Source organism: Labrus bergylta, chromosome 8 (genome assembly GCF_963930695.1).
Source record: "Labrus bergylta chromosome 8, fLabBer1.1, whole genome shotgun sequence".
Taxonomy (NCBI): domain Eukaryota; kingdom Metazoa; phylum Chordata; class Actinopteri; order Labriformes; family Labridae; genus Labrus; species Labrus bergylta.
In genome coordinates this window covers 21,736,523-21,762,081 of record NC_089202.1, presented here as the reverse complement: position 1 = coordinate 21,762,081, position 25,559 = coordinate 21,736,523, and the positions used below count along the sequence as shown (strand labels likewise).

Sequence of the window (25,559 nt, the reverse complement as noted above, 5' to 3'; positions counted from 1 at the left end):
AGTGATGGAAATGCGTCAGGCTGCAGCTCGGAGGTGCTTACATGGCAGACGGGTTTAAAAGGGGAAGTGAGCCAGTGTCAGAGGCAGGATTTCACATTCAAAGTTGAGGGATCTTTCTTCTTTCATTATTCATGATAAGTGAGAATTATCCACGGGAAGTTGACATGGCGTCTTACTGTGCTGGAAATTCAACAGAAAGGCTACACTTGATCAGCTCTGCGCTGTGATGCTCAGTGGCATTTTTGTGACAGGGTTACAAACGTTTCCAATGCATGTCTTTTTCCAAGTCTGTACAGCTGTTTTACAGCAGCACAGCCTTTATCTCATCTCATTGAGTAGACGTCACTACTACGTCACAGCAGTTGTGGACGCATCATGGTGGCAGAAAAACAGCGAAAGCAAAGGTAGAGAAACGCAGAGAAGCAATACTTACAGGGATTTATGTTTTTCTAACATGCATTTAAAAGTTAATGCAATAGGGGGGCCAGATAGCATAGCGGTTATATTGCACTCCATGTGTACAGATGATATAGTCCTTGTCTCAGCAGCCGTGGGTTCGAATCTAACCTCAGCCCTTTGATGCTAGTCATGCCCAACTCTCTCCTCCCAACATTTCCTGTCTCTCTTCAGCTGTCCTGTCTAATAAAAGGCAAAAAGGCCCAAATCTAATTTAAAACAAATTATGCAATGATTAAGAAAGAGTTAATACTCACCAGGCCATATAAGGACAAAGGCGTGCCCAGAGGGGTGGCCAGGGAAAGGCATTAACCCGCCCTAAAAAAATAAAAATAATAACATCTGATTGGCCATCCCCAGATGCCACCTTAAAACCCAAGTCTACAATTGTCTGATTGACTTAAGTTCAGTTGAACTATTCCTCCTTTTCAACAGGCTGCTGATTTCTTATGTGTTAATGTAGTAATTTATAAATTCTGTAAGTACTTTCAGTTGTAAATAAATACTATGCATACTTTGCTCTCTCCATAAAAATGTCCAAGCAAACCCTTTGTGCACACTGTTCTAACTTGCAATTGGACTTACCTGCCAATAAAAGTTTTTCTCAAGTGAGACAGCATGCAAAAAGTGATGAGATAACGTTTGGCATTTGGGTAAGGTAACCCAGTGTCTACTTAAGAAAAACTCTGGGCATGCATGTAAGAGTTTCCTCTGCAGCCTCTGATAAGCCTTTCAACTCAGGGATCTGTTACCTTTACTGAGGCCTGTTTTTGTCTCACTGGTTCTGGAAGCGGCATCAGTGCAGTGTTCTGATGCATTGGTCTGAAATTACTTAAACCACCTTAAAAGAAAACTTTTTTTTTTAGGTTAAAGAGTTGGTTTGAGTCGCACTTCAGCCACATGTCAAAATATTTCCAACGCATGGCAGTAAGTAGGGTGCAGAGGAATCCAGCTGCACAATCCTGCAGCTGTTAAAACAGAAGGTGAGAACAGCACTTAATTAATCAAACACTGACATATCTTTATGCTCTGAATATCACAAGGTGAGAGGGAGAGCAGCTGCTGTGTTCTCAGATATAGGGGTCATAATAAGACCGCAATGTCCGGTTTGGTGAGTGCGTATGTAAATGATTGAATCTAGTTTTTGGTTAAATTGTGGTATGTCGAACATGGCGAGCAAATATTTTGTCTTGATCATAAACCATTAATGTGAGGCATGTATGCGTTTGAGTAAGTCAAGTTACTGTTGCACAATTCAATCAGAAAAGTTAAACCCCCTCATCGTCTCTTATCCTCGTCTTCCTCCCTCTACTTTATCTCCTTGGTCTCTTTCCTCTTTGCGTTATCTGTTGCTTACTTATTCTTCTATTTGTATTACTTCTTAATATCGTTAAGATATCGGTGTGCATTTAATCATATTTGAGGGTTTTATCCAAATATTAAACACTTGCAGTTAGGATTATCTGATAACTCCAAGTGATGAGTCAGTTAAATATGTGTGGCCGTGTGTGCAGAAGGTCAGCTTCCAAGAAATAAGAGATGTGTTTATTATTTATTCTGCTCCTCAGATGAACTCTGCATGCATATTCAAACTGCATGTTTACATCTTCACTCTGAGCTGTTCACATACACACACGCTCTTTCTCTCTCTCTCTCTCTCTCTCTCTCTCTCTTGTTGAACATACTCCACCTGCCACTTCTTTTTTTTTAACTGTTCAGAGTATAATGAAGAAATTCTCTTGTTTTCTGCACCATTCTCTTCCTCTGTCTCTCTTGATTTTAGATTAAGATGTTAACCTTTCCTCAACCATGCTCATTATGTATTGCAGATTTTAAAAATTGATGATTGACAAATAAAAAACATTTTTGGAGCATGGTGATTAGTTTGGTTGCATGGCCAGGGGCAAATTGGGGCGAGGAACACATACTTGTGTCTGGTTGTGGATGTGTGTAGATTCTCAGTCATTCAAATCAACTGGACTCGATCGCAGTTCTTTAAGACCTTTCACCTCTCATTGAAGAGGCTTGCTTTTTGAATTGTCTTCAACAATTTCCACGAAGTCCAGTATTCTTTGATTACACTTCATAGACTTGTTTGTGGGATGCTGGGTAATGTTCAAACAGGAATGTATACAGGAAGAACCATATGGTATACGATGGTACAATGCTCTATTCTGAAGTTACCGTTAAGACAATTTGGTAGTTCGTTCCACCCCCTGGGGGGCGACAGAGGAGAAGAGACTAGTTAGAGATTTAGGACCCTGATGTGAAGATTGGATCAGACACCTCTCATTGGCAGAGCATAGAGGGTGGGAGGGAGTGTAGACCTGGATTATAGAGTTTAGGTAAGGAGGAGCCGTTTTGGTTGCTGTTTTGTAAGCGAGCAGCCGCGTTTTCGATCTGATGCGAGAAGTAACTGGGAGCCAGTGGGGGGAGATGACTAGTGGACCGACGTGCTCTTTTAGCTAGGTTGAAGACCAGTCGTGCTGCTGCATTTTGCATGAAGAGCATGCGATGGGATCCAAAACCTGAAAGAAATGTTGATCTGATAAATGAATCCACAAAGAAACACATACATGTATTTAAGGTAGAAAATGGCAGCAAACATTATAAACTGCAGGGGATAAAAAAGGATAACAAATATGTGGGAGCTGCATCATCACAGTTTTTTCCCCATATTTTTGGGCGTTAATTACTTCAAATAGCCGTAATGTCCACCTGTAACAAATACAATCACAGCAACTTTTGATCCTACCAAAAAAACAAAAGTTTTCCCACCCCTGCTCTGTCATCCAGCGCGAGCTGTGAGCATCACAACGTGCACCTCGCCATTACCCGGAAGACATGACTATCACTCCCCCTTCATCCATTCATACATACATTCCCTCCAGTTTTGTTTCCGTCTCTGTGTTTAATAGCGGTGTTTTGACGCCTCAGCTGCTAACACAATTTTCCAGAAAACCAATTTGTTGCTTGTCAGCCAGACCACCCCCCCCCCCCCCCTTTTTTTTTTCTCATTATTTGTCACGAAGCGATTTGTTCCTGTGAGTTTAGGGCTCTTCTGTGTTGATATGTGAGAGATTTTTTCTTCCAGGGTAAACAAAGAGATGGGACGTTGTAATTGGCTGCCAGTTTGCCATGTAAGGTTCCCGAGATTGCCTGTTTGATCAGGCAGCGACGCCTTCAAAGGCCTAAATATTCACTCCGTGAAAACATCAACACTTAGACACAGCAGTTATACGGCAGTTAATTTGCTCTCATCCACGCAGACAAAGAGATTCTCCTTGGATAACATGATTTGAGGGCAAAGTAACCATAGTAAACATCCTTACACGAGCATGAGAATCACCACTGGGCAACCCTCTGCTCAGTAGACAGAACCATATATAAAAGTTGGTCTGATAAATAAATGTAGGGCCTGTGTATGCAGAGGCCTCTGGTTGTGATTATTAGCAGCTCACACAACGATTAAAGCCAACTGAAGAAGTCGCCAGCGGCTGTGTTCCCTCCTCCTAATTGAAACCATTCCTTATTTACTCATCTCAACTAAGGGGATCAGAGAGCAAGCAAAGACGGTTTCATTTTCCACTTAATATCCACCGCCTCATGAATCATGTGCACCAGCAACGGCAGCAGCATCCCTCTAGGGGGGGGGGGGGGGGGACAGGGTGTTCATGTTGCAACCTAAATGCAGAAGGAAGGAAGGCGAGAAAAAAACCAAATCAGAGATAGCAGAAGGATTAATTCCATTTCTAAGGGCAGCCAACGTTGGAGGAAAACGGGGGGTGGAGAAGGGAAGGAGGAGAAGCAGAGGAGAGGGGAGGTGGGGGGAGAATATGTTTCACTCGTTTGCGATGGCGGCCTATTTCTTTGTGTTAATTCCTCCACGCCTTTTAAGTTCTAAAGCTCCTGCATTGTGGCGCACTAGGACAGAGTGTGATTGAGAAATTTGGAGGAGTATTTTTAGCCGAAGCACTCACTTGCCTTCAGGGGACAGCATATGATTTCCTTCTTCTTCTTCTTCTTCTTCCCCTTCTTCCTCTTCTGCTCCTTTCGTGGTTTCACAGTGAACCTCTGGATTTGTGCCCGCGAGGAAGAGTTGGGATCTGAACTGATTCAGCTCTCTAGCTACATCACAGGAGCTGCCTCCTGATTGGGGCTCGCAGGCTTGTTCCAGAAATCTGTTTTTTTTTTGTTTTTTTTCCTTTCTCCGGCTCTGTTGCTGTCTTGATGATGTAGTGTGTAGCACGCCAAAAGCACGACACATCATTGAGTTATAGCCTGAACCGAATGGTTGAAAGTGTCACACAAAGGCTTTAGACGCATTTATCTGCCAGGGGAAGTGTGGCATGTCAAGGGATAGAAGGTGGGAAGTGACAGCTTCAATGCAGGAGGATTATTTTAATCTCATCCCGGCAGAATTACAGCTGTAATCAATTACAAATATTGAAAAGACACAAGTCAGATTAGGAGATAAAACAGGTCTCATCCATCCTAACAGCTCAAAACATCCATTCATCCATCCATCCAATATCTTTTCCACTTATCCTGTTTGGGGTCGCAGGGGGGAGCTGGAGGCGATCCCAGCTGTCATTGGGCGAGAGACGGGGTTCAACCCTTCACACTCACATCTATGGACAATTTAGAGTCACCAATTGACCTAATGTAACGCTCCTTCTGCTCTCCTGCATGTAAATCTACACTGTAAAACTATGATTCATTTTAGTCAATAAAACTGTAAAAAACAACCACATATTGGACTAAGTTATCACAACTAGATTGTTCTATAACAGAAATAAAAATATTAACTTAAAGATAAAAAATGTAGATTCCGCCACCAGGGGGCTCTCAATCAATACTATAACAAAAGATGACGTCGAGGCCCTGGTGAAAACAAACTCTGCGTTGACGAACGTGTGAAACCGACCTGAGGAAGAGAATATGTTTACTGAAGACGTATCCGAGTTTATAATTCACATGTTGTTTTTATCAGAGCAGCACATACAGCAACAGCACGGCAGCTTTCAGCAGCAGCTCACGCTTCCTTAAGTAGCGGTCTTTGATGTAACATCCGGTGTTTCCACGACAACGATAAACTTTCTGTCTTTCATGGCGGCCCGCCTTGACAAGACACGTCCTGTTACAACAAAATTACAGATTTCTCTGGCTTTGATAACTGTTGGAAATATTTGAGGTAAAGTAAAAACTCAACAAAAAAAGTTTATAGTTCAACGTTTTTGTTTCTCTTTCAGACACTTTCCTTTACTTCTTATCAAATGTTTGTAATTTGCGGTCATAAATACTTTGTTTGTCCAAATCTATTCGTCAAGCAGAAACATTTTCCAACCACTTGTATTGGTTTAATTTAATAATGCCAACTCTGTTTTCTCTTTTGCTTTTATCATCCAAACACAAAACTAACTTTCAAAATCAAAAGAATCAAAACAACTAGAGTCAATTGTTATTAAATACTTCCTGTACGATGTTTGTTTTCAGTAGTCCAGCACCTTTAAGTGTTGTGTGTATCTTTATTCTCCCTTCTAAACAATGAAGACGATTTCAAATTGATTGCTGATATCGTATTCCTCACATTCACATCTTACAACAGACAATGAAAGGAATTCAAATCTTCTTTGATTAATGAATAAAGTATGAAAGGAAGAGACAGAAATGTTTAAATACAACTTTCTGTGTATCAACAACAATAGATGTTAATAAGCACGATTATGTGTCGTTATATAAGTCTGTGTTTATTATAGTAAGAAAAACAGAGGCACATTTCTGTCGCTGGAGATAGTCAGTGAAACTCTTTGTTTAAAGGCCAGATGTGATGAATGACAGAGTTGTCTTGCAGAACTGTTTCCCACACTTTTAACAGACTTAAACATCAAACAAGCAGCAACACTCAGGATGTGTGAGAGCGTGCTGTTTGCCGCCAGGAGCCTTAATGTGAGACGAATTACTGACCTGAATTTGGCCCTTGATGCACTCGTGGGAAAAGCTACTGGACTGATTGTGTATAAACATCAAACTTGGTTCACAACTCAGGATTATGTATGTCAATCTAAACGGAAATATTGTGGCACATTTCAGATTTGAAGATGGAGTTTGGAACAATTTCATTAAACTTGAGCAGACACTGGAGGCTCATTAAACCATCTTACATGTGCAGTGCAAGGTGTTAGAACTAATGACAACAACACAAACACAATCATCATCCTTACATCTATCCAACCATTTATCCATCCAACCAACCAATAATACATCATCCATCCATCCAACCAACCAATAATACATCATCCATACATCCAACCAACCAATAATACATCATCCATCCATCCAACCAATAATACATCATCCATACATCCAACCAACCAATAATACATCATCCATCATCCATCATCCATCCATCCAACCAACAAATAATACATCATCCATCCATCCAACCAATAATACATCATCCATCATCCATCATCCATCCATCCATCCAACAAATAATACATCATCCATCCATCCATCCATCTGTCCATCATCCATCCATCCATCCATCCATCCATCCATCTGTCCATCCATCCATCCATCCATCCATCCATCCATCCATCTGTCCATCCATCCATCATCCATCCATCCATCCATCCATCCATCCATCTGTCCATCCATCCATCCATCCATCCATCCATCATCCCGTATATGACAATGTGCTACATTATTGATTATGATTATAACTATATAAAAAAAGTTATAGTGACCAGAAAAATGTCCAGAATAATGATAATATTAAAAATAAAAAATAATAATTTTAACAGAATAAACATTTTTAAAACACATCTGGATAAAGATTAATTTTAAAAGATGAAAAAAAAAAAAAAAGTATAACCCCACACTTAATTTAATACATTCTTTTAAAGTACTTTATAAATAAGGCTTATAAGAAGAATGAAATGTATCTTGAATCATTGCAAGGCCAAAATTCATAAAGCCTGTATCAGGAAATGTAAAGCTTATTGAAGGCTGCAGAACAGAGCTACATTTTTATCTTGTTTTTTTTGTTTTTTTAGTATTGAGTCATTTGGCCTCTGGGATTCTTCAGCTTGTGTGTTGCTAGTGTTGCTGATTTTGAGCTCAAACACACAAAAAACACCGCTGGCATCGTCTCACATCTTGCTCCGCCCACACCCCTATCCCTGACCTCCCATTGAACTTGTGTGCTCTGACTTTTCCCATGGATCTGAACCTTTTCACTCTGTATAGACTCATTGACACTAATTAGCCAAAGTGGCATTTCCCACGTCTCGTGACAGCTCGTACATACCAGACCTCCTCTTCCTCTCTCTCTCTCTCTCTCTCTGTCTCTCTCTCTCTCTCCATCACTCCTCCTCTCCTCTCCCCCAATCCCTCGTTTTGCATCCAGCTCTTTGTCTTGGCACTCTCCCATGTGCCCCAGCTGTTTGGCCTACAGTAAATGTCGCCATGTACTGCGTGCTGCTGGGATCCCAGCCGTCACGCAACCGGGAGCCAAGCAGTGTCTCGATTATCGTCTCTCTAAATTTCCCTCTCCGTTTTGACCTCTCAATCATTTCTCCTTCTTTCCTCTGCGTCCTTCCCTCACCCTTCCCTGTTTTCATATCTACCTGCTCCTTCTCCTGACTTTCTCACCTCCCTGAACCTGACTCACTCCCCTCCCCCTCCTGAACTCATTACAATTCATCCTGACAGGCTGATGTTGCCTGACAGAAGCGGTGTGTGGCTTGTCGAAACACAGCTGGTAGCTCCCTGAACCAGGCCGTCACCAGCGGCTGTCTGCTCCAGGTTTTTAATCCCACAGGGGAGCACTGGAATCGAAAGAGAGGGAGAAAATAATGCTTAAAGAAAATATGAAAAGCAGCTCTGTCCCCAATTTTTTATTTTTTTCCCCAATCAGTCGGCCACTCACTGATTGCATCTCATTAATGTCGCGCTCCAGTCCGCCATACTTGGACAGTTGTGTTGCGCTGAGAGGGAATCAAAGTCAGCCTCAGAAAATAGAGAGCTGCAGTGATACGGAGCCTCGGCAATCAGTCCTGATTGGATTTTGATCCACTCCCATTAACTCCCAGATTGAGGGGATGGAGCGAAAAGCGTCATGCTAATTGCCAAAACAAACCGGGAATGACTCGAAAATCAGTGTTGGTATTTGAATTGCAAATCCTCATGTATTTTTTTTTTTTTTTTTTTTTTTTTTGTTCAAAGCAGTTTTCTGTCTTTGGTGCCTCTTCAGCTGTGTTATCTTTATAAGAATGTAGCTGCACTGGAACCTTACTACCATTGCTTAAACCTCACACAACAATATTTTAATTGCAGTAAAAACAGGACATGAGTCATTTGCATATCATCAGTTTGCTTTAGAGTCACCTGAATTACTTCCTTGCCCAAGCCGCATGAAACTACATCTTTGCGGTGATTTTTTTGTTGGTGCAGGAAATGTCAAATTTCAGTTGCAACAAGGAATAAAAACAAAAACCGAAAAAGGGGCAGAAAGAATAAAATCTACCCATAAGAAAGCAGGAGATTGACAGGTAAGGGAATGTGTGTGGGCCGTATCAAGTGTCAGTTCTGGGTCAGTGAGGCAATGAGAGTCAGGTGTGAACAGAGCAGCAGGATCAAGTGTTCAGGTGGAAAGTCTGAGGGCACCTGATAGACAGGTGGGCGAATGATGAAGTTAAAAAAGACGCACAGTAGAAATGGTTTAAACTAGTTTTAAAACAGGCTGTTTAAAACATGTTTTGCGGTTTTTCTTTGCACTTCACCATTGGCTTCATTTCCAACACTGGAGGTTGCCGCTTGGATCACAGCACATTAAAACAGTTGAGTCTCACACTTGCCTTCCCTGTCTGTCGTTTCTCAGGTGGGACGTCTACCCTGCGTCTCTCGTCGGTGAGGGAGCTGACGGGTCAGCTGCAGGAGCTCTACCAGCAGGGCTTCATCCTGGCAGACGTCCACCCGTTCATCCACCCCTGTGGTCCAGAGTCCAACAGCCCTCAGCACCAGCTCTACCGCGCCATACTGGTCCAACTCAACGATGGGTAAGAGCCACATGGGTGTGATATTTGACTTTTAGACGTGTAATCAAGCAATAGAGAATACATTTATTAAGGCAAAGAGGTGTCAACACATTGGATAATGTAAAATGAAAATTAAACATCCACTTTCTGGAGACACAGGATTAGCAACAAAAGCTTTATTACAGATTCTTTTCCAGTGAAACAATGTCTGCAAAGTATTATTGGCTAAGTCTTTCCATTACTTTGTCTGCCCAAGCAAGATAAAGGCCATGCGCGGTATAATTGTTTCAGCTGCTACTTCAGGCTAATTGTTTTTGCCTTCTAAAGGGTTTTATTGAAAAATTCTTGGCTGTATGACAGGAGAAGATCAGGTTGCACAGATTTCCACCTACCATCTTGGATCTGATTCACTCACACATGGACGTGCAAGAGGAAACAAGGCAGTGTGGTTTTAAAGGTTCCATGGTAAAGAAAGATTGTCAACATTTTCCTCGAAAAGTAATAAATACACAGTTCAAAAAGTTTTAAAAAAGAAGCCTTGTTTTCATCTGTGGGTGAACATTTGTGATAATTAATGCAGTTGTGTGCAGATTTTCATCGTTGCCTTTGCATGTCCCAGTTCTGCGTTCTTTTAGTGTGAATACATGCAGTTCTTAGTGAGTCATCCAATTCAGATGTTCAGATGTGTCACAGCTCAGCCCAGCTACAAAATCTGTGCCTCTGGCAACAGCATTGTCATTTGAGGTGTACACATTGAAGTGGTTTGTGGACCCGAATAACTAAAGACTAACAGACTAGTGTCCACTTTTGCTGTCGTTGCAAACTCGCTATTTGTAATCATGTATCCCAAACAAATGAGTTGTGGATGTTGTTGTTCATCTTCAATCTTCAATCAGCAAAGTGTGTATGCTGATTCAGATATTCAGCCAGAGCCAGTTAAGTATACAGAAGAAATGGAGAAATGCAGTGGGGCAAAGCTGAGGATGCTTTTGCAATGCATGCTGGTAAATGTAGGCGCTGCTGGAATGTCTTCTTGAGGAGGAGAGCTCGACTCTCTCAGCAATTAAATCAAGAACTGAGACTTTTATTGTATCAATCACCATCAACTCTGATTGGACATCCTTTAGACTCTATATTAAAGAGGTCATATTATGCCCTTTTTGGGGTTCGTATATTTAATCTATGTACCTACTAAAGTATGTTCACAATAGCTAAAGTTCGAAAAAAATGTCTGTTTTCATGTTCTGCCGCTCCATGCACCGGCTCGCTTCTGACTCTCTCTCTAAGGCTCTGAAGTGCCCACGTTCAGAGTCCCCACGTGTGCCAAGTCTGGTCTGATTGGTCGGCCTGTCGGCTCTGCCGTAATTGGTCAGTCGCTCAGCACGGTTCTCGGAAATGCCCCCACCCCTTTTACCATATTGGGAATGCAGCCACTGGCTCCGTCCAAGGAGAGCAAAAACATTAGCACCTTAGCACTACTGTGCTACCGCAGGCTACGGCATATCGTGGGCGTGCTACAGAAGTTGATGGGCGTGCAACATGAGCTGCTGGGCTTGACACAACGAGTCAATGGGCTTAGATCAGTGATATCACACTGACAAGACTTCTCACTAGCAAATTGTTTTCGAGGGGGGCTAGAACCGAGCGTTACATGCAGCTAATGCTGCAGCTAACAGGAGGAGGTAGGAGAAGCTTTGAATTTTTGCATAAACATGCACAGGATACTTGGAAAACACACTAAAGAGCATATAAAACCAGAAAAAGCATAATATGACCCCTTGAAGATGGGCGGAGAAACAGCCAACAGGAAGTGAAGTCAAAGTATTTAGAGCTCCTCCCACTGACTGGTTGCAGCATAGGTCATACATTCAACCTCCTCCTTTTTAAATGATGGGCATGGTTTGAACTATAAAGTTAAAATACACATTAAATGATTCTTTATCAAACGGGGATTCTGACCTAATATTTATTATCATGCTGATTTATGTGCAAGTGTTTATTTCCTGATGTTTTTTGTTAGTTTAATTATTTGATGCAAAACTGAGCGGATGTAACCTCATGAGCGACAGCTCTGTTGATAAATGTGGCCCCTTGTGGTGTCCCTCACCGGATTAGCTGTTTGTTCTGCTGTGGACTGTTTTTAGGATCTTTGATGTTTTTAGCAACAAGTTAAATGTGGGCTTCGATTAGCAGGAAGGGTAAAGCGTCAATTCAGTGGATTAACCAGCCATCAGCCTTCGGTGCATGTCTCGTTTCCAAAATACGTCACTAGCAAAATAAGTCATCACAAGTCGCGGGCGTATTTTGGCTTCAGTGTAGTGCAACAGAAGGAGACAGAGACGCACTGTCTATATTTATATATATTAAATGGGACATAGACATAAAACATGCTCTTCAACAGAAGAAGGCTCTTATTAAAACGTAAATACTAAACAACAGTGGAGGGCTGGTCCTAAAGTTACACCCCTGAGAATAACACCTCCACTATCACACATTTATGTAGTCATTATAGTCAATTAAGAAAGTGTGCTGGGATCACTAATTAAGTACAACTGGTGCACTATACATCCTAACATACCATGGGAATATGAATTTGCTTTGTCTTCAGAGTTCCTGGAGCATAAATGGATTTCCAGATATTTGTTAGGTGACATTAGGATTTTTATGATTATGCATGTCCGCAGCTACAAATGACTATTTTTGTAAACAATATGGCAGCAAAGAGATTTTCACTATGGCACTTGTGCAAAAATCAGTCGAGGACCATGTTGCATTTCACACCAGTTGGTCAACCTTTGTGAGTATCTACAACAGAGCATCACAACATCTGTTTGGGGCTCAGCAAGCTGTCATGTGGGCAGCTGTAATTGGACGTGAGTCAGCAGTGACCTCAGTCCTCCATCGCCAGCCCTTTCAATGCACGGGCCAAAACCTTCTGCAGGCCCAAAGTCACCGCTGCCCCCCTACATCTGCCCTCCAGCGCTGTGCCTGGGCCCCTCTGTCCTGGGAACTGTGGGGGTGGAGCAGCTCCAAGGGTGGTTGAAGGGCATGCAGCGGGAGTGAGTCGGATGCTTTTTGTCTGGAATACTAAAAAAAATCGCTGTCTCTGAACTTTGGAAAAAAAAACTTCTGTTGAATCTTTTGGGACATTTGGTCCTCAGTTTGAAGCGATTTGACAGCCCAGGATTCATGAAGCCTGGTCAGACTATTCGAACCACGTCCTGTAAAGCCGGTTCAAGCAAAAAACATGACAGTCAAAAAGACGGAAGCCATGAGGAGAAGGTTTTTTTTTTTTCTTTTTCTGTCTGGCAGCAGTGACATGTAGACAGGCGGAGTCCAACAGTAAAGCCCCAGTGGCTGCTCTGTCTGGCTCTTAAGTCCGGTGAACATCCAGACCTGTTTACCAAAACCCTGCTCCCTGGCTGCAGGGCATGGATATGTGTGTCTGTGTGTTTGCCTGCTGTAAGTCAGTGTGTATGCGTGAGAGTGTCTATCCCCCGTCTGAAGATTGCAGACAACTTCTTCATTGTAGTGTTTTTTGTGCTTCACATCTTGTTGCATTTACATTCGTCTTACTGCAAATTATTTTCCAGCCATTTCTTGTTTCCACTAAAGCTTCAAAGAACGACACATTTTCTGCCCATTTTGCATTATTGCTGTACGCTGTCTTCCAGCCTTTTCTCTTTATTCTTAACTGTGGTTGCAAAAGTCTGCTTGGCATGGAAATCAAACCAACACAGTGATTGAGTGAGTGTCCGATATCACACACTCATTAAATACTTACTCCCTGTGTTAGGAGTACTCAAGAGATATCATGAACTTATAAGCACAGTCAAAATAAACACTGTTGACACCACTCCTTTTCTGGAGACGCTGACACTGACGACATTGGTGTTTCACCATTAAAAAGTGCAGCAATGCTCACTGAGGATCAATAATAAAGAGTTAGAGTAAGAGTTTCAGTGATAACTAACATAACACTGAGCATACTGTTTTTTATAAAATACCAAAATATATTTTCACAACACGTTGATGTGTGAATACAGACTAATGTCCAAGCACACTTCTGGGGGAATTCTGCCTCGGCCTTGGTCTTGACTCTGTAGGGTTAAGTATTTGTGCTGCATTAACCAACAAAACTGGGTCTATTTAACAACTTTAACCACTTGTTTATTACTGTAGCCAGCAGGGGACGTAGTTCTGGGCCCTAAAGGGAACTTACAGTGTCTTTTTTTGGCCCATTTCCACCTCAGGACCGTTTACCACCAGTTAGTTGTTTCCCCAAGTCCAGCTCTCCTGGTGTCAACTCATGTAGTCTAAGACATCTAACCAGATGTTGTTTGTTGGTAATTGAACACTTTATTTTGAAATTCTAAACCAGACATTTTCAGGGCATCGACATTGTCTTATTTTTAAGCTAACAGTGAAGATTAGGGAAAGGCAACATGTCGGGTATCGAGTGTAACAGAAATGTGTATTTGTGGGTGACATCGTACTTAATACGGCTCCTTTCTTTCACAGATTCTTCACAGCTTAAAGCACATTTCTCAATTCAGACAGACCTTTTTCTGTGATTGCTTTACTGCTGAGCACAAACACAACAACACAGCTGCTAATCTGCATTGACATCTCCGTCATTCTGCTAAAGCTCTCACCCACAGCGACTGAACAATAACTGCAGAAATACCAATACACGATAATACGAGCAACTGAGAGCGAGCAGTGTAATGATCAGAGCGTCTGTGCTCTGACAGTTCTGCTGCATCTGATCACGTAACACAAACGACAAAAGAGAAGGACATAAAATAAATGCGAGAATAAAGAGAGACTTCCTGGGAAAGGATTAGGTTGATGTTGTGTATTTTCAGAAAGAAATGGTGAATAGTGAATCAGGGATTCAGACAGCAGGAAGAAGGAAAAACCAGAGGGAAATCTGTGAAAAAATAAAGTAAAAATAAAATAAGATTTGTGAATCCTAATGGGAAGCCATAAATGTAGGATTCAACTTATGAGTAGTACAACATAATAAGGAAGGTAGGCTTTAGCAATAGGAGGATGCCACCCCATGTGCGCAGGCTGTGGTCCTCGAGGCGTGCAGCCACGGTTCAAATCCAAACTGTGGCTCTTGTTCCCCACTCTCTCTCCTCAATTTCTGACTCTATCCACTATCCTACCTCTAGATTGAAGCATGGAAAGCTAAAAAAAATATGAATTGCTTAATTTAAAAACAGTTAATTGATTTTTGCATTCTTTGTATGTTGATGATAACTTCAATTTGAAGGTGCACTTAGAGTTTGTAGAATTTGTGTCCCGAGCAAAAGAAAAAATGTTTTCATGTTGGTGCCAGACATCCAAAACGCGTCCTTCCCATCTCTCATCCTCGTTAGTGTTTGTTGGAGATATCAGAGCCTGTTTTTTTATTCCTTCAGAAGAACCCATCCGCTGCTTTTTCATGTCATTCAGCGTGAGAAACAACCTCCACAGCAGGAGATAATTCATCACAGCAGACATGACAACTTAATTTGGGCTTGTCAAGCTTTCTGTTTGTATCATTATTTGCTGTAATTTACCAGAGTGGTGCTGAGCAAGGTGTTTATACATGCCTGGTTTACCGTCGATCACCCAACAGCTGCAATCCAAGACGTTAAAACAAAAAACATGTTTAAAAACCTTTTACTGCCATGTCCTCTTATCGAAGACACCGTCATTCCTCAGGATAGTATCTATTCAGGGTTGCCAGATCTGGCAAGAGAAACAAGCAACCAGGTCTGAGAATATAAGCCCAAAAGAAGCAACTCTTCAATTAAATCAATCTTGGACGAGGCAACAATTCATCTATACCAAGATGATTCATTAAGAAGGTAAATGTTTGACAAATATCACAAATTTAGGGTTTCAATCTCTTCGATTCCTAAATGCTTACAGCTCCTGAGAGAGTTTTTTGCTCGCCAAGAAAAAGACTGAAATCAATTTTGATTCCTCCATATTGCCTTAAAAAAGCAAACCAAACCATCAGCATGAAGACATACTTACTCTATAAAGATGTTTACAATGTGTGAAACCTCTGCCATGAGGGAGGTGTCAGATAACGAGTTGCATTAGACTGTAAAAATGTTTTTCAGTGTCATAAATCCACAGTGAGGAACACGTTTGACTATTGAAAGACAGTAGGATGAGATTTGTGTCAATAAAACTTCTTACCCACGTCATCATTATGCCTGAAGACCTTCATAGTGATTTGAAACAATGTAATATAGGTGTCCAAAAGTGGGAGCGCCACATAAACACACAGTCGAGAACGCACATACACGCAGCACTGCCCTCCCTGATGGCCAACACTTCCCAGGATACCTGAAGATGTTTATGAATTTCTAAATGAAAAAAATCTGACTCAGTTTTGTGTTTCTCATCAACTGCCTTCATGAATTTATTGAAGAAGACATGAAAACACTGCATAATTAATCAATCAGTCAGTAAGCACTCGCGTCATTTCACTGCAGCACTCTGTCCATGTGGACTTGTGATGTTTTTATCGACTGCTGCGGTGACAAAGACGTAGAAGGACATGCAGGAAGGCCCCCCGACTATACACTTCAATGAGGACGTTGCATGACATAAATGTTTTGTTGACAGGTCAAGGTTTATTTCTCTCTTTCCCCAGTCAGGCATAAAATCATCTATTACATAAGTGTAATCCTCTGATTGAAAAGCCCATGTAAAAGAAAAATCTGTAACAGAAACCCTCAATGCTCCTAAACATAGGAACACAAAACGTATCTAAATTTAACAATACCATACAGTAGGTTGGGCGTCTGGACACAAGTTATCAGACCACATTTCTACAAGACATCACAGTTTTGATCTAGATTCATCGCCAATGGTCGGATAAATTTACAATTTATTAATATATAGACTGATTTGACTCAATTACGGTTCAATTTGATCCCATGCAAAATGGTTATAGATTCCCAGGGTGTTGTTTTTTGCTTTGTGGAACTGAGAAAAAATCAGAAAAACATAGACTGTAAATGTAAATGGTCGAGTGATATCAGCCAGGGGGGCACTGAAGGCTCATCGGCAGCAGCCGCCATGTTGGAAATCCTGTCTCAACTTAACTTTCAGACAACCTAATGACAGGCTGAGAGCTGGAGCTGAAGCGGGTTTTAAGCCTCTTGATGTGTCAACGATTCTGGAGGTTGTTGTCTACTTCTTGTATGACACCAAGCTAACCAGTGAACCAGTTTATAACATTAAAATCACACCATCGACCGGATTGTCTCATTTATACAGATCTGTGAGCAGATGCACTCAGGTCTTTGACGTTAAGATCGGCAATGGATTCAGTTTAACTTTACCCCTTCTCTGAATGAGGTTACTTTCTGTCTGTTTCACTGAAGTCTTTTGAGAAGAAATAGTCAGGGAGCAAATTTCAGAACTTTTTGCAGTTTGGGAAAAACAGTTTTGAAGCTGCAGAATTTATCCCAAACAGACCTAGAATTGAAACATGAACTGACTTAACCTGCCATCTGGATTCTCCGGTACAACATGTAATCCCTTACTTTACAATCTTAAGGTCAGTAATTGGTTGTTTCTTACTTGCTCCTTGTCCATCCCCTATTCCATCTCAGGTGACCAATTACTACTCTTAATTCCAGTGCAGTCAGTTATAAACCCAAGTTAATTTGCAGTTTCAGTTCTTGGCCCTAAATTTGGGAAATATTTGGAGCTAAGTAGATCTTAACTCTTCCATTTCCCATCTCTCTTTTCTTGAACCTCTTGGTGATGTAATGAATACCCGCCTGTCCACATTCTCTCTTTTTAAATTTGCATTTTAGTTTTTTTTTGCAAAAGAGTTTGTGTAATATCTACTGAATTAAATGATAAAATGACCTTACTATATGATCAGACATTAAGGAAACATGATATGTTGAAGTGCTGGCTTCTCTGACAACAATGCAGCAGCCAGTATGTCCTCCTTCTAACTTTAGATTCTGGTCCTGAATGCTCTGGATTTCATTTGACCAGTAAAGGTAGACTGTTTTAAGACACCCCCACACGACTGTTTTGGACAATGCAAGCTGGCAAGAGAACTGGTTCAGATAGAAGTGATTGTACCCGACCTAATAAGCCTCTGCATGTTTCTAATAAATTCCACGAGCAGAAACGTGCTCAAACTAGGATCAATATTGGAGATGCTTTTGAAAAATGGAGAGAGGTTAGAACACAGAAAGTTTTACAGACTGATGCAGAGCTGGCTAAACACTGAAGCTTCAGTGTCCACCACATGGCAACCTGCGTGCACCTGGACTCATTGTCCATGCAGTTACCAAATGCAAACTTTTGGAATCCTGAATTCCTGGAATAACTCCCTTTACTTTGCACCTTTTTTTGTAAATGTCCAAATGGGACTATAAAATCCCTATAACATGGTGAATACAAGGCAGTCATGTAAGGTTATATAGTTGAAATGCGTGGCACCTTATCTGTCCTCCCCTCCTGCTGAATGGGTCCATTAGTAAATACTACACGCTGCTGTGTAGAACCCCTTGGTGTTTCTTTCTGCATGCCCAGACATTGATACTAACACTGGTCAGGCTCTGCTGCTGCAAAACCGGTCAACAGAGTTATCGATTTGGTATGAAAAGGCTTCAGCTGAATGGACTGCAGTTCGTCCCCTTTTTTTTCCTTAAGACATGCTTGCCTTGCTCTGAAGAAAAAGACACCATGAGGGGGGAGAGAGGCAGAAAAGAAAATCACAGCTGGAGTGTGAAGAAATCGAGAGAGAGGGGAGAGTGAGAAGGAGGCAGAAAGGGATAAAAAAAATAAAAGGAGCAAAAGAGAGAGATTGAGTGAAAAGGGCAGAGTCTACCATTCTTTGATGGCCCTGACCGAAAACGGAGCCCAGGCTTTATCTCCAGCGTCTGTCACCGTGGAGACAGCTGCTCACATCAGCACCAGCCCAGGGGAATCCAAATCCACACCAGGGGAAAGATATGAAGGAAGAGAAATAAGAGAAACCAAAAAGCAGAGCATCGTCTTTCAGAGTCTCTTTCACTGTCCCAAAAATAAATCAAAAAGAGAAGACAGTGTGAGGGAGGGATTTAAAGCATGACCATGTGTAGCAGTCATAGATTGTAAAAAACAATAACTAGTCTGAGTCACCCATGATTTTCGGAAGAAGTACTATGAAGCCCAGCGATGGTGGTCGCCATAATGGTATCACTAACTCAAACTAACGTCTCCAAACAATGAAGACATCACAAACAAGCCAATGCTTTAAGACCAGTGTTAAGATTTTGCTTAAGTAAAGCCTATAGCCTTCCGCTACAATGAGTAGTCAAATCAGCCACGCCCCTTATTATACATAAGCCTTAATTTAAACAAAAAAAATATTTATTATAAGAGAAGGTCAACCCTCATACAGTTTTTACCAACAAAGACATTAGCCAAAGAGACCAACATTACTTCTGAACCAGGTTCAAACATGTTTATTTCTGCTGAAAAAAATGGGCATTTTTAAATGTGCTGTAACAGGGTTTCCTTGGTTTTTGGAGAAAGCCTCAAGTGGATACTTGAGGAACTGCAATTTTTTGCACTTCAATATTGGTTTTACTTTTCAACACATTTTGTCGCTTCGTAATCAGCCAATTGTTGTTGCAAAAGTCATTTTTTTTGCAAATTTACTGGGAACTAGGTTCCTGGTTTGAAAACCTGTTGGACAGGAGCCTCTCTGTGTGGAACCCTTTGGATGTGTGGGTTCTCTCGGGGTACTCCAGCTTCCTCCCACAGTCCAAAGACATGCTTGTTAGGTTAACTGGTGACTCTAAATTGCCCGTAGGTGTGAATGTGAGTGTGGCTGGTTGTCTGTCTCTCTATGTCAGCCCTGTGATTGACTGGTGAACAGTCCAGGGAGTAACCCCGACTCTTGCCCACTGACAGCTGGGATCAGCTCCAGCCCCCCGTGACCCCCGAACGGGACAAGCGATAGAAGATAATGCATGGATGATTTATAGTTGTATGGCCATCTTTATTTAGTGTGCACATGTCTATACAGAGCTTGTGTAAATAGATTGCAGTGTCATCTGCAAATGTGGAGACATTTTCATCTGAGTTACATATCTGTGTAAGTGCTTCAAACTTTAGAAAGCTGAGAAGATAATTTGTCCCATGCAGTGCCCAGCCCCCTGTTAAAACCTTCTGCAGCACAGATGGAAAAGAAAAAAAATTGCAGACAGAATGCATTAGACCGTTCAGAAATTTTAAATGTCAACTGTCAAATTTCCCAGTGTTCAATTTGATTTCGATGGAATAGGGTTACAGTTTAGCAGGCAATGCCTGATGGGATATATTCATCATTATTGGGTAATTGCAAGGAGCCCATGTGAGCTCAGGCAGAGAAAGCGAGGGATTGAGAGAGAGGGATGGGTTGAGAGGTAGGAAAAGGTCGGAAAGCATAGAAAAGAGAGACAGGGGCGGGGGGAAGGAAAATAAAAAGGTACTGACTAAAATCCATTAGAGGTGGATTCACCCGGGTGAAATTACTCACAAATGTGTGAAAATGTGACATTAGGAGAGATGTGCTATATTATTAAAGCTCCACAGTGACAGAGTGCTAAACATCGGTTCAGATGCTTCCCGACTCTGTGGTCATACCAACACATGAGCCGGGTGTGATGGAGGCGGGTGTGGAGTCTGACGAGTCTCTGCTGCTGATGGAAAAGGAACATTTATTTTAAATATTCACTGTCTATGATGAGAAAATATATTTTTTTTTATCCAGCCTTGACTTCCCTTCTTTAGAAGGAGAAAAGCTTTTCATCTATACAATAAATGTAATTCAACTCCTGTCAAGCAATTTCCCAAAACGGGTTACACTGAAGTAATAATTTAAAAACACTTTGCTGAATGCATACTTTGTACCTGTCAGGCACTGATTGCTTAGAGACATATACGTATAATCTGATTTCCAGTTTCAGCTTTGTCTTTCTATGCAGGAGGGATGCAGTTATACGTTTTAAGCAGCGGTGAAAGAAGGAGCTTAGAGTCGAAGGGCTTCACATGTAAATTACGAGTCATTAAGGTCAACATTGACAATCATTCAGATTGAAATTTGAAGCTTTGTTGGAAGGACATTTCGCAGATATTGGCTGACCTTGGTATTCAGCCATATTGACTTAAGCCCAGTGTACGGCCAAAGAAACACAGCGTACAATTAGGCACTGCCTGAAGAAAACTCAGAGAAGTGTGGATTGTGCACAAAGAGGAATCTATTGGCCAACTGCGCATAACATGAGGAAATTCCCTTTAAACTGTGTTTTCTGTCTTACGTCCTCTCTGAGTCGGTCATTGCTGGGTTCAAAGGACAAATTATACTGGCTTTCTTTATGTCTCTACCATGAGTTTTACATTTCATGGGTGGATAAAATGGCAAAACAGTGGTGCATATGCAGAAGCTCGGTTGGAGTGAAGCTCGGTTGGAGTCACAACAGGTCAGAGTTTGTCATTATCTAATTAAAATATTTAACAAGTACTTGATAGATTGATGCTGAATATGGTTTGAACTAGGGCAGAACGATATTGGAAAAACAAACAATTATACTTTTAATTATTTTGGTCTGGAAGTAATTTTCTCATTTCAAATCAAGCGGCAACCTCCAGTCTTAAAAAATGAAGCCAATGCAGAAGTGCATAATCCTGCAGTTTGTCGAGGATCCGCTTGAGGCTGGCTCCAACAGCCCCAGAAGACACATACAGATGACTGGCAGAAAAGGCGTTTTTACATCATTAGGTCACTTTATTTTTCACGTTTTCATTTAAAATGTTTCAAGATCAAATACTCATCACCTTAAGCTGGTGACATCACCATCAGCACTAGATCGTTTCAGGCTTGGTGTTTATAAAATGTTAGCATGCTACCATGCCTGACGTAAACAGTGAACATAAGCGTACAAGGCATGATGCTGCTAACATCAAACCAATGTATTAGGGTTCTGTTTCTGTGTGCTCCAATTACACTACGCTCAAGCCTGGCTGAGAGCTGTTGGGCTTTATCATTGATCTCATGTTATAATATGGTCAAATCTGAGAACAGGTAAATTCAAGAATGTGGAATTCCCTGTTGTTTAAATTTCATAACAGAAAACAAGAGATCTGTTTATTTAATAGTATGGAACACCAGTTTTAGCTCACTATTCTTGGATTTAAAGTTAACAAATGAAGACTTCACTTGCTGTTTGCAGGTTCTTTTTTTTTTTTACATTTGTCTTCCACAGAAAACAATAATATGTCAACACAATGCCTTTTTTATACCTCAGTGAACACGGTGTAATTGGAAACCGCACAATTACAGATGATGTAGCCTTTACACGGCTAACACAAATCCCTGAGCAAGCTATTAACAGGTAGCACGCAATTAGTTACCATGTGAATGTTCAGCTCCGGTGGGAGAGATTAGTCCAACGCAAGATGGTCTTTGGCTGAACAGAGTATGTGACCAATCTGTGGGCAGAACGGGGGGGGGGGGGGGGGGGGGGGGGTTAGCAGGTGTACTCACCCAGGAGGGAGCTCCAGGTATAGGCAGGCAGGCATTTGACACCCGTCTAACCGCACGAGACCTCAGAGGTTGACAGCCGGTGCTGCACACTGCATGAAAAGTCGCTGTTTCACACAGAGAAGATGGACTGCAGGTGATGCAGCTGCTATTTTTAACCCGGGGCCTCCCTCCAGGAGTGAGGGCACCATTTGAAAATGCTGTCCTCACCTTCTCCTCTCCAGCTTTTCCCCTCTCTCCTCTCTGCATGCAGAGCTTGAATCCAAAACGAGTCATCGTTTTAAAAGAGGTGAAAACATTTGATTGCAGAAACTGAAATCAAATTCTTGTTTTCACAAGCAAGTGAAAAGAATCTGACAAGGACGGATTCATTTTTATTTCAATAATGACCTGGACAATTCATTTATTATGAAATAAAAGCAGTTTTTCATCTTTTGAAGCTTCGACTGACCTTGGAGCACAGACCTCACAGTTTAGTGTTGCCAAAACACTCCATAAGAGTGAATGAAATACATAATGTAAGAAAGGGAAGAGTACAAATGGTTTACATTTAGCAACAACATATACGTAACATTGTTTCTCTGCATCTTTCCCTCCCTCTGTTTTGGTCCCTGCAGATACCCCTGGAGCACAATCAAACTGTTGGTTGCTTTTTTGCTTTATGTTGCATCCAACAGGGAGTACAGCCACCTTTTTTTGACAGCGCCACCAGGCATCTGTCACCGTGCCTTTGAATGTTGTGACGCTGCAAAAAAAACAAAAAAAGAAACGAGGAGAGTCTGCTCCCGGCTCGTTGTAATGAATGTTTCACAGAGCGTGTGAAGTTTGCACTTAACGAGTCGCACGGCCCAGATTTGGCTTTGCTGTGTGCCGCTGCAGCAATATCCACGCAGCGCCGAGTGTCACTGACAATCCAGTAGAAGTGTGGTGACTGCGGCTTTTGTTTTTGTTTGTTTCAACGGGGGCTTCTTGGGTGGATGGATGACATAAATGAGGCCCGCTGGTTATTCTGTGTGCCGTTCGGCAGGATACTTAAGAATGTGAAAATGCAGAGATGTTCAAACTGTGGAATTCATGCGGGAAAAGGAGCGCTTTCACTCTAACAAGTCTGTGGAGATTTGTTAGCAACATTCATTCAGGCAGTAAACTGACATGTAAAGTAAAATTGAGGCATATTTTTGACAGGAGACGGGGAAAAGAGGTGAGGCTCATCAAGCAAACATTCGGAGAAAATACAGTATAAAGGAGTGTGTTGTGTTATTGGGTTCCCTGTGAATAGAGTACGACAGGCTCGTGTCTGTTGTGTCTTCGGTGATCCTTGGCAAAGTTTAAAAGGAAACTCCTCCAACTTTATGTGTCAGATTGAATTTACCAGTCCCAGATAGTACCACACATCCTGTGAAAGTAGTTGTGTAATGTCTGCGGCGCCTCTGGAAGGAGCTTTTTTCCAAGTCAGAGAAAATGACTCGATTTATCTCAGCTTGGGCTTAGAGGCTACAAACTGGGAGCTTACGAGTTGAAATATGTGTTTTCATAAGGTATGGAGGGCAGAAGAGGTTATTGATTCTCTTTGTAGGAAGGAGAGGACCCAGTGTTTTTGGATCTTGACCTATCGCACTGCAGGACACTGAAAACCTCTGCCACTGTTTGATTGATTTGAAAGTTTCTTCTAAAAACAAGTTCTTGTGAGTCCCTGAACTGAACAGCACCTAAATACTAAATAGGTGGGGTGTCCTGCAGTTCATAAAGAAAAACATATAGTTGGGTAATTTTAAATGCAAAGTATGTAAAGCCCACCACCAGGGGGCTCTCAATCAAAACAATAACAAAAGATGACGTCGAGGCTGGCGGGGAATCATGGGAGTGATTCTCGCTGCTACCCCCCCACCCAAGATGAAAACGAACTCTGAGTTGACCGTTGTCAAGACGGAGCTAATGTATCCGAGTGTAATTAGCATGACGTTTTTATCACGGGAGCTCATACAGCAACAGTATGGTAACTTACAGTAGCAGTTCCCCTTCGTTATGCAATCACCTGAAGAAGACCTCTGGTCGAAACTTTGTGATGAATTAAAACTTTTTGTGGCATTTGAGCAAGTGTGCAGGCCTACCTTCTTCCTCAGCCTGCTGATTTTGCACTGCCATGCACCTACGTGATGTGCGTATAACTACTTCCTTTTCATTTAATTTCTCAACCGAACATCTGTCTTATGAAATAGATGTTAGAAATGCATCAGTCTCTCATCGGTATGAGGCATAATGTGGCATCGGTTGTTTTCACTTTAAAGTTGGCAAGCTAATGCCTACTGCAACCTGCGTCAGAGAAGAGCTTTTTAATGGGGCAGAAGAAGTCACATGTGGTACAAACTCTGATTTGTTTTTATAGTCAAATGTGTAAGAAATGTTGGAAGAGTTTGTAAGACATGTTGCAGTGACAAGAACTATGAAGAAGAGGATTACAAACTTAAACATATAAGTGATGAAACAGCAGAATCAGCATTTAGCTACATTGTTATTTTAATCATCAGTATCGGCATTGACTTAATTTTCACGATCCGTGCATCTCTCACAGGTGTAGTTCTTGGTTTTTTACTTCATTACTTTGGATACTATCGGTCATCAAGAGAACAGAGACTGTTTTTGAAGCGTGTGGTATCGAAGAGATGTACATTTTGACAACCTTAACGCACACACAAGGAGACAGGGGGACATGTAAGTGCACTCAGAGGGAGTCTTTGCATGCACTGGGAAGCTGCGAGCACGGCCTTTAATACACTCACCATCATGCACGCATGCATCCTTTACCCTCCTGCACATCAGGTGTCCGTGTCAAGCTGGAGCCCCTGCAGAGCCAACACACACACACACACACACACACACACACACACACACACACACCTGCTGTTCATGCATGTAGACAGTGTAGCACAGTGAGGAAAGAGGCCATGCGGGGCTTCTTCCCCTTGTCAACAGGATAAGAGAGAGCGAGGTGGAAGCAGGAGCATTTGTCTCCTCAGGGCGGGCTCTGGGATTTCCTCCAGAGGACAGAAGAGGAAAATACAACACCATATAAATAGATTCTCCTTGCTCTAAATACTGATATGGCCTCAGCAGGGAGGGCTGAGGGAGGGGGGCGGGACGAGATTTGCATTGTATTTCCTGCTTTCTGCGCTCCATGTGTGTTTCTTTCATCCCTGTGTATGTTTGTCTCACTTAAGTGTTTTATTGTATTTTTCTCTCACCTCCCACAGGGCAACAATAACACTAACAAAGCCTCTTGATGCAGTGGAATTTCTTGATAGGGGCGTTATTGTTGTATTAAACATTTCAAAGACCCAGGCATCAAAGCTTTTATGTTTTATGACTGTAATTTTGTAATGTAGGGCTGCTGTGAGTGTGTGCGAATGCATGGGTAGCCGCATGTGTCGGGAGCATTTGTCCGGCAAGCTGGCTGTTTGAAAGGCTGAAACTGATTGTCCTCTCTCTCTCTCTCTCTCTCTCTCTCTCTCTCT

At 41.8% G+C, this 25,559-nt stretch overlaps 1 protein-coding gene across 1 annotated transcript in view; it reads left to right on the top strand.

Moving 5' to 3' along the window:
- Window positions 1-25,559, top strand: part of LOC109988824 (raftlin) — a 134,589-nt gene that overhangs the window by 48,461 nt on the left and 60,569 nt on the right. The window contains exon 3 of the mRNA XM_020640407.3: window positions 9,341-9,518. Within this exon, the coding sequence (XP_020496063.2) occupies window positions 9,341-9,518 (178 nt within the window). The remainder of the gene's footprint in view (window positions 1-9,340; window positions 9,519-25,559) is intronic.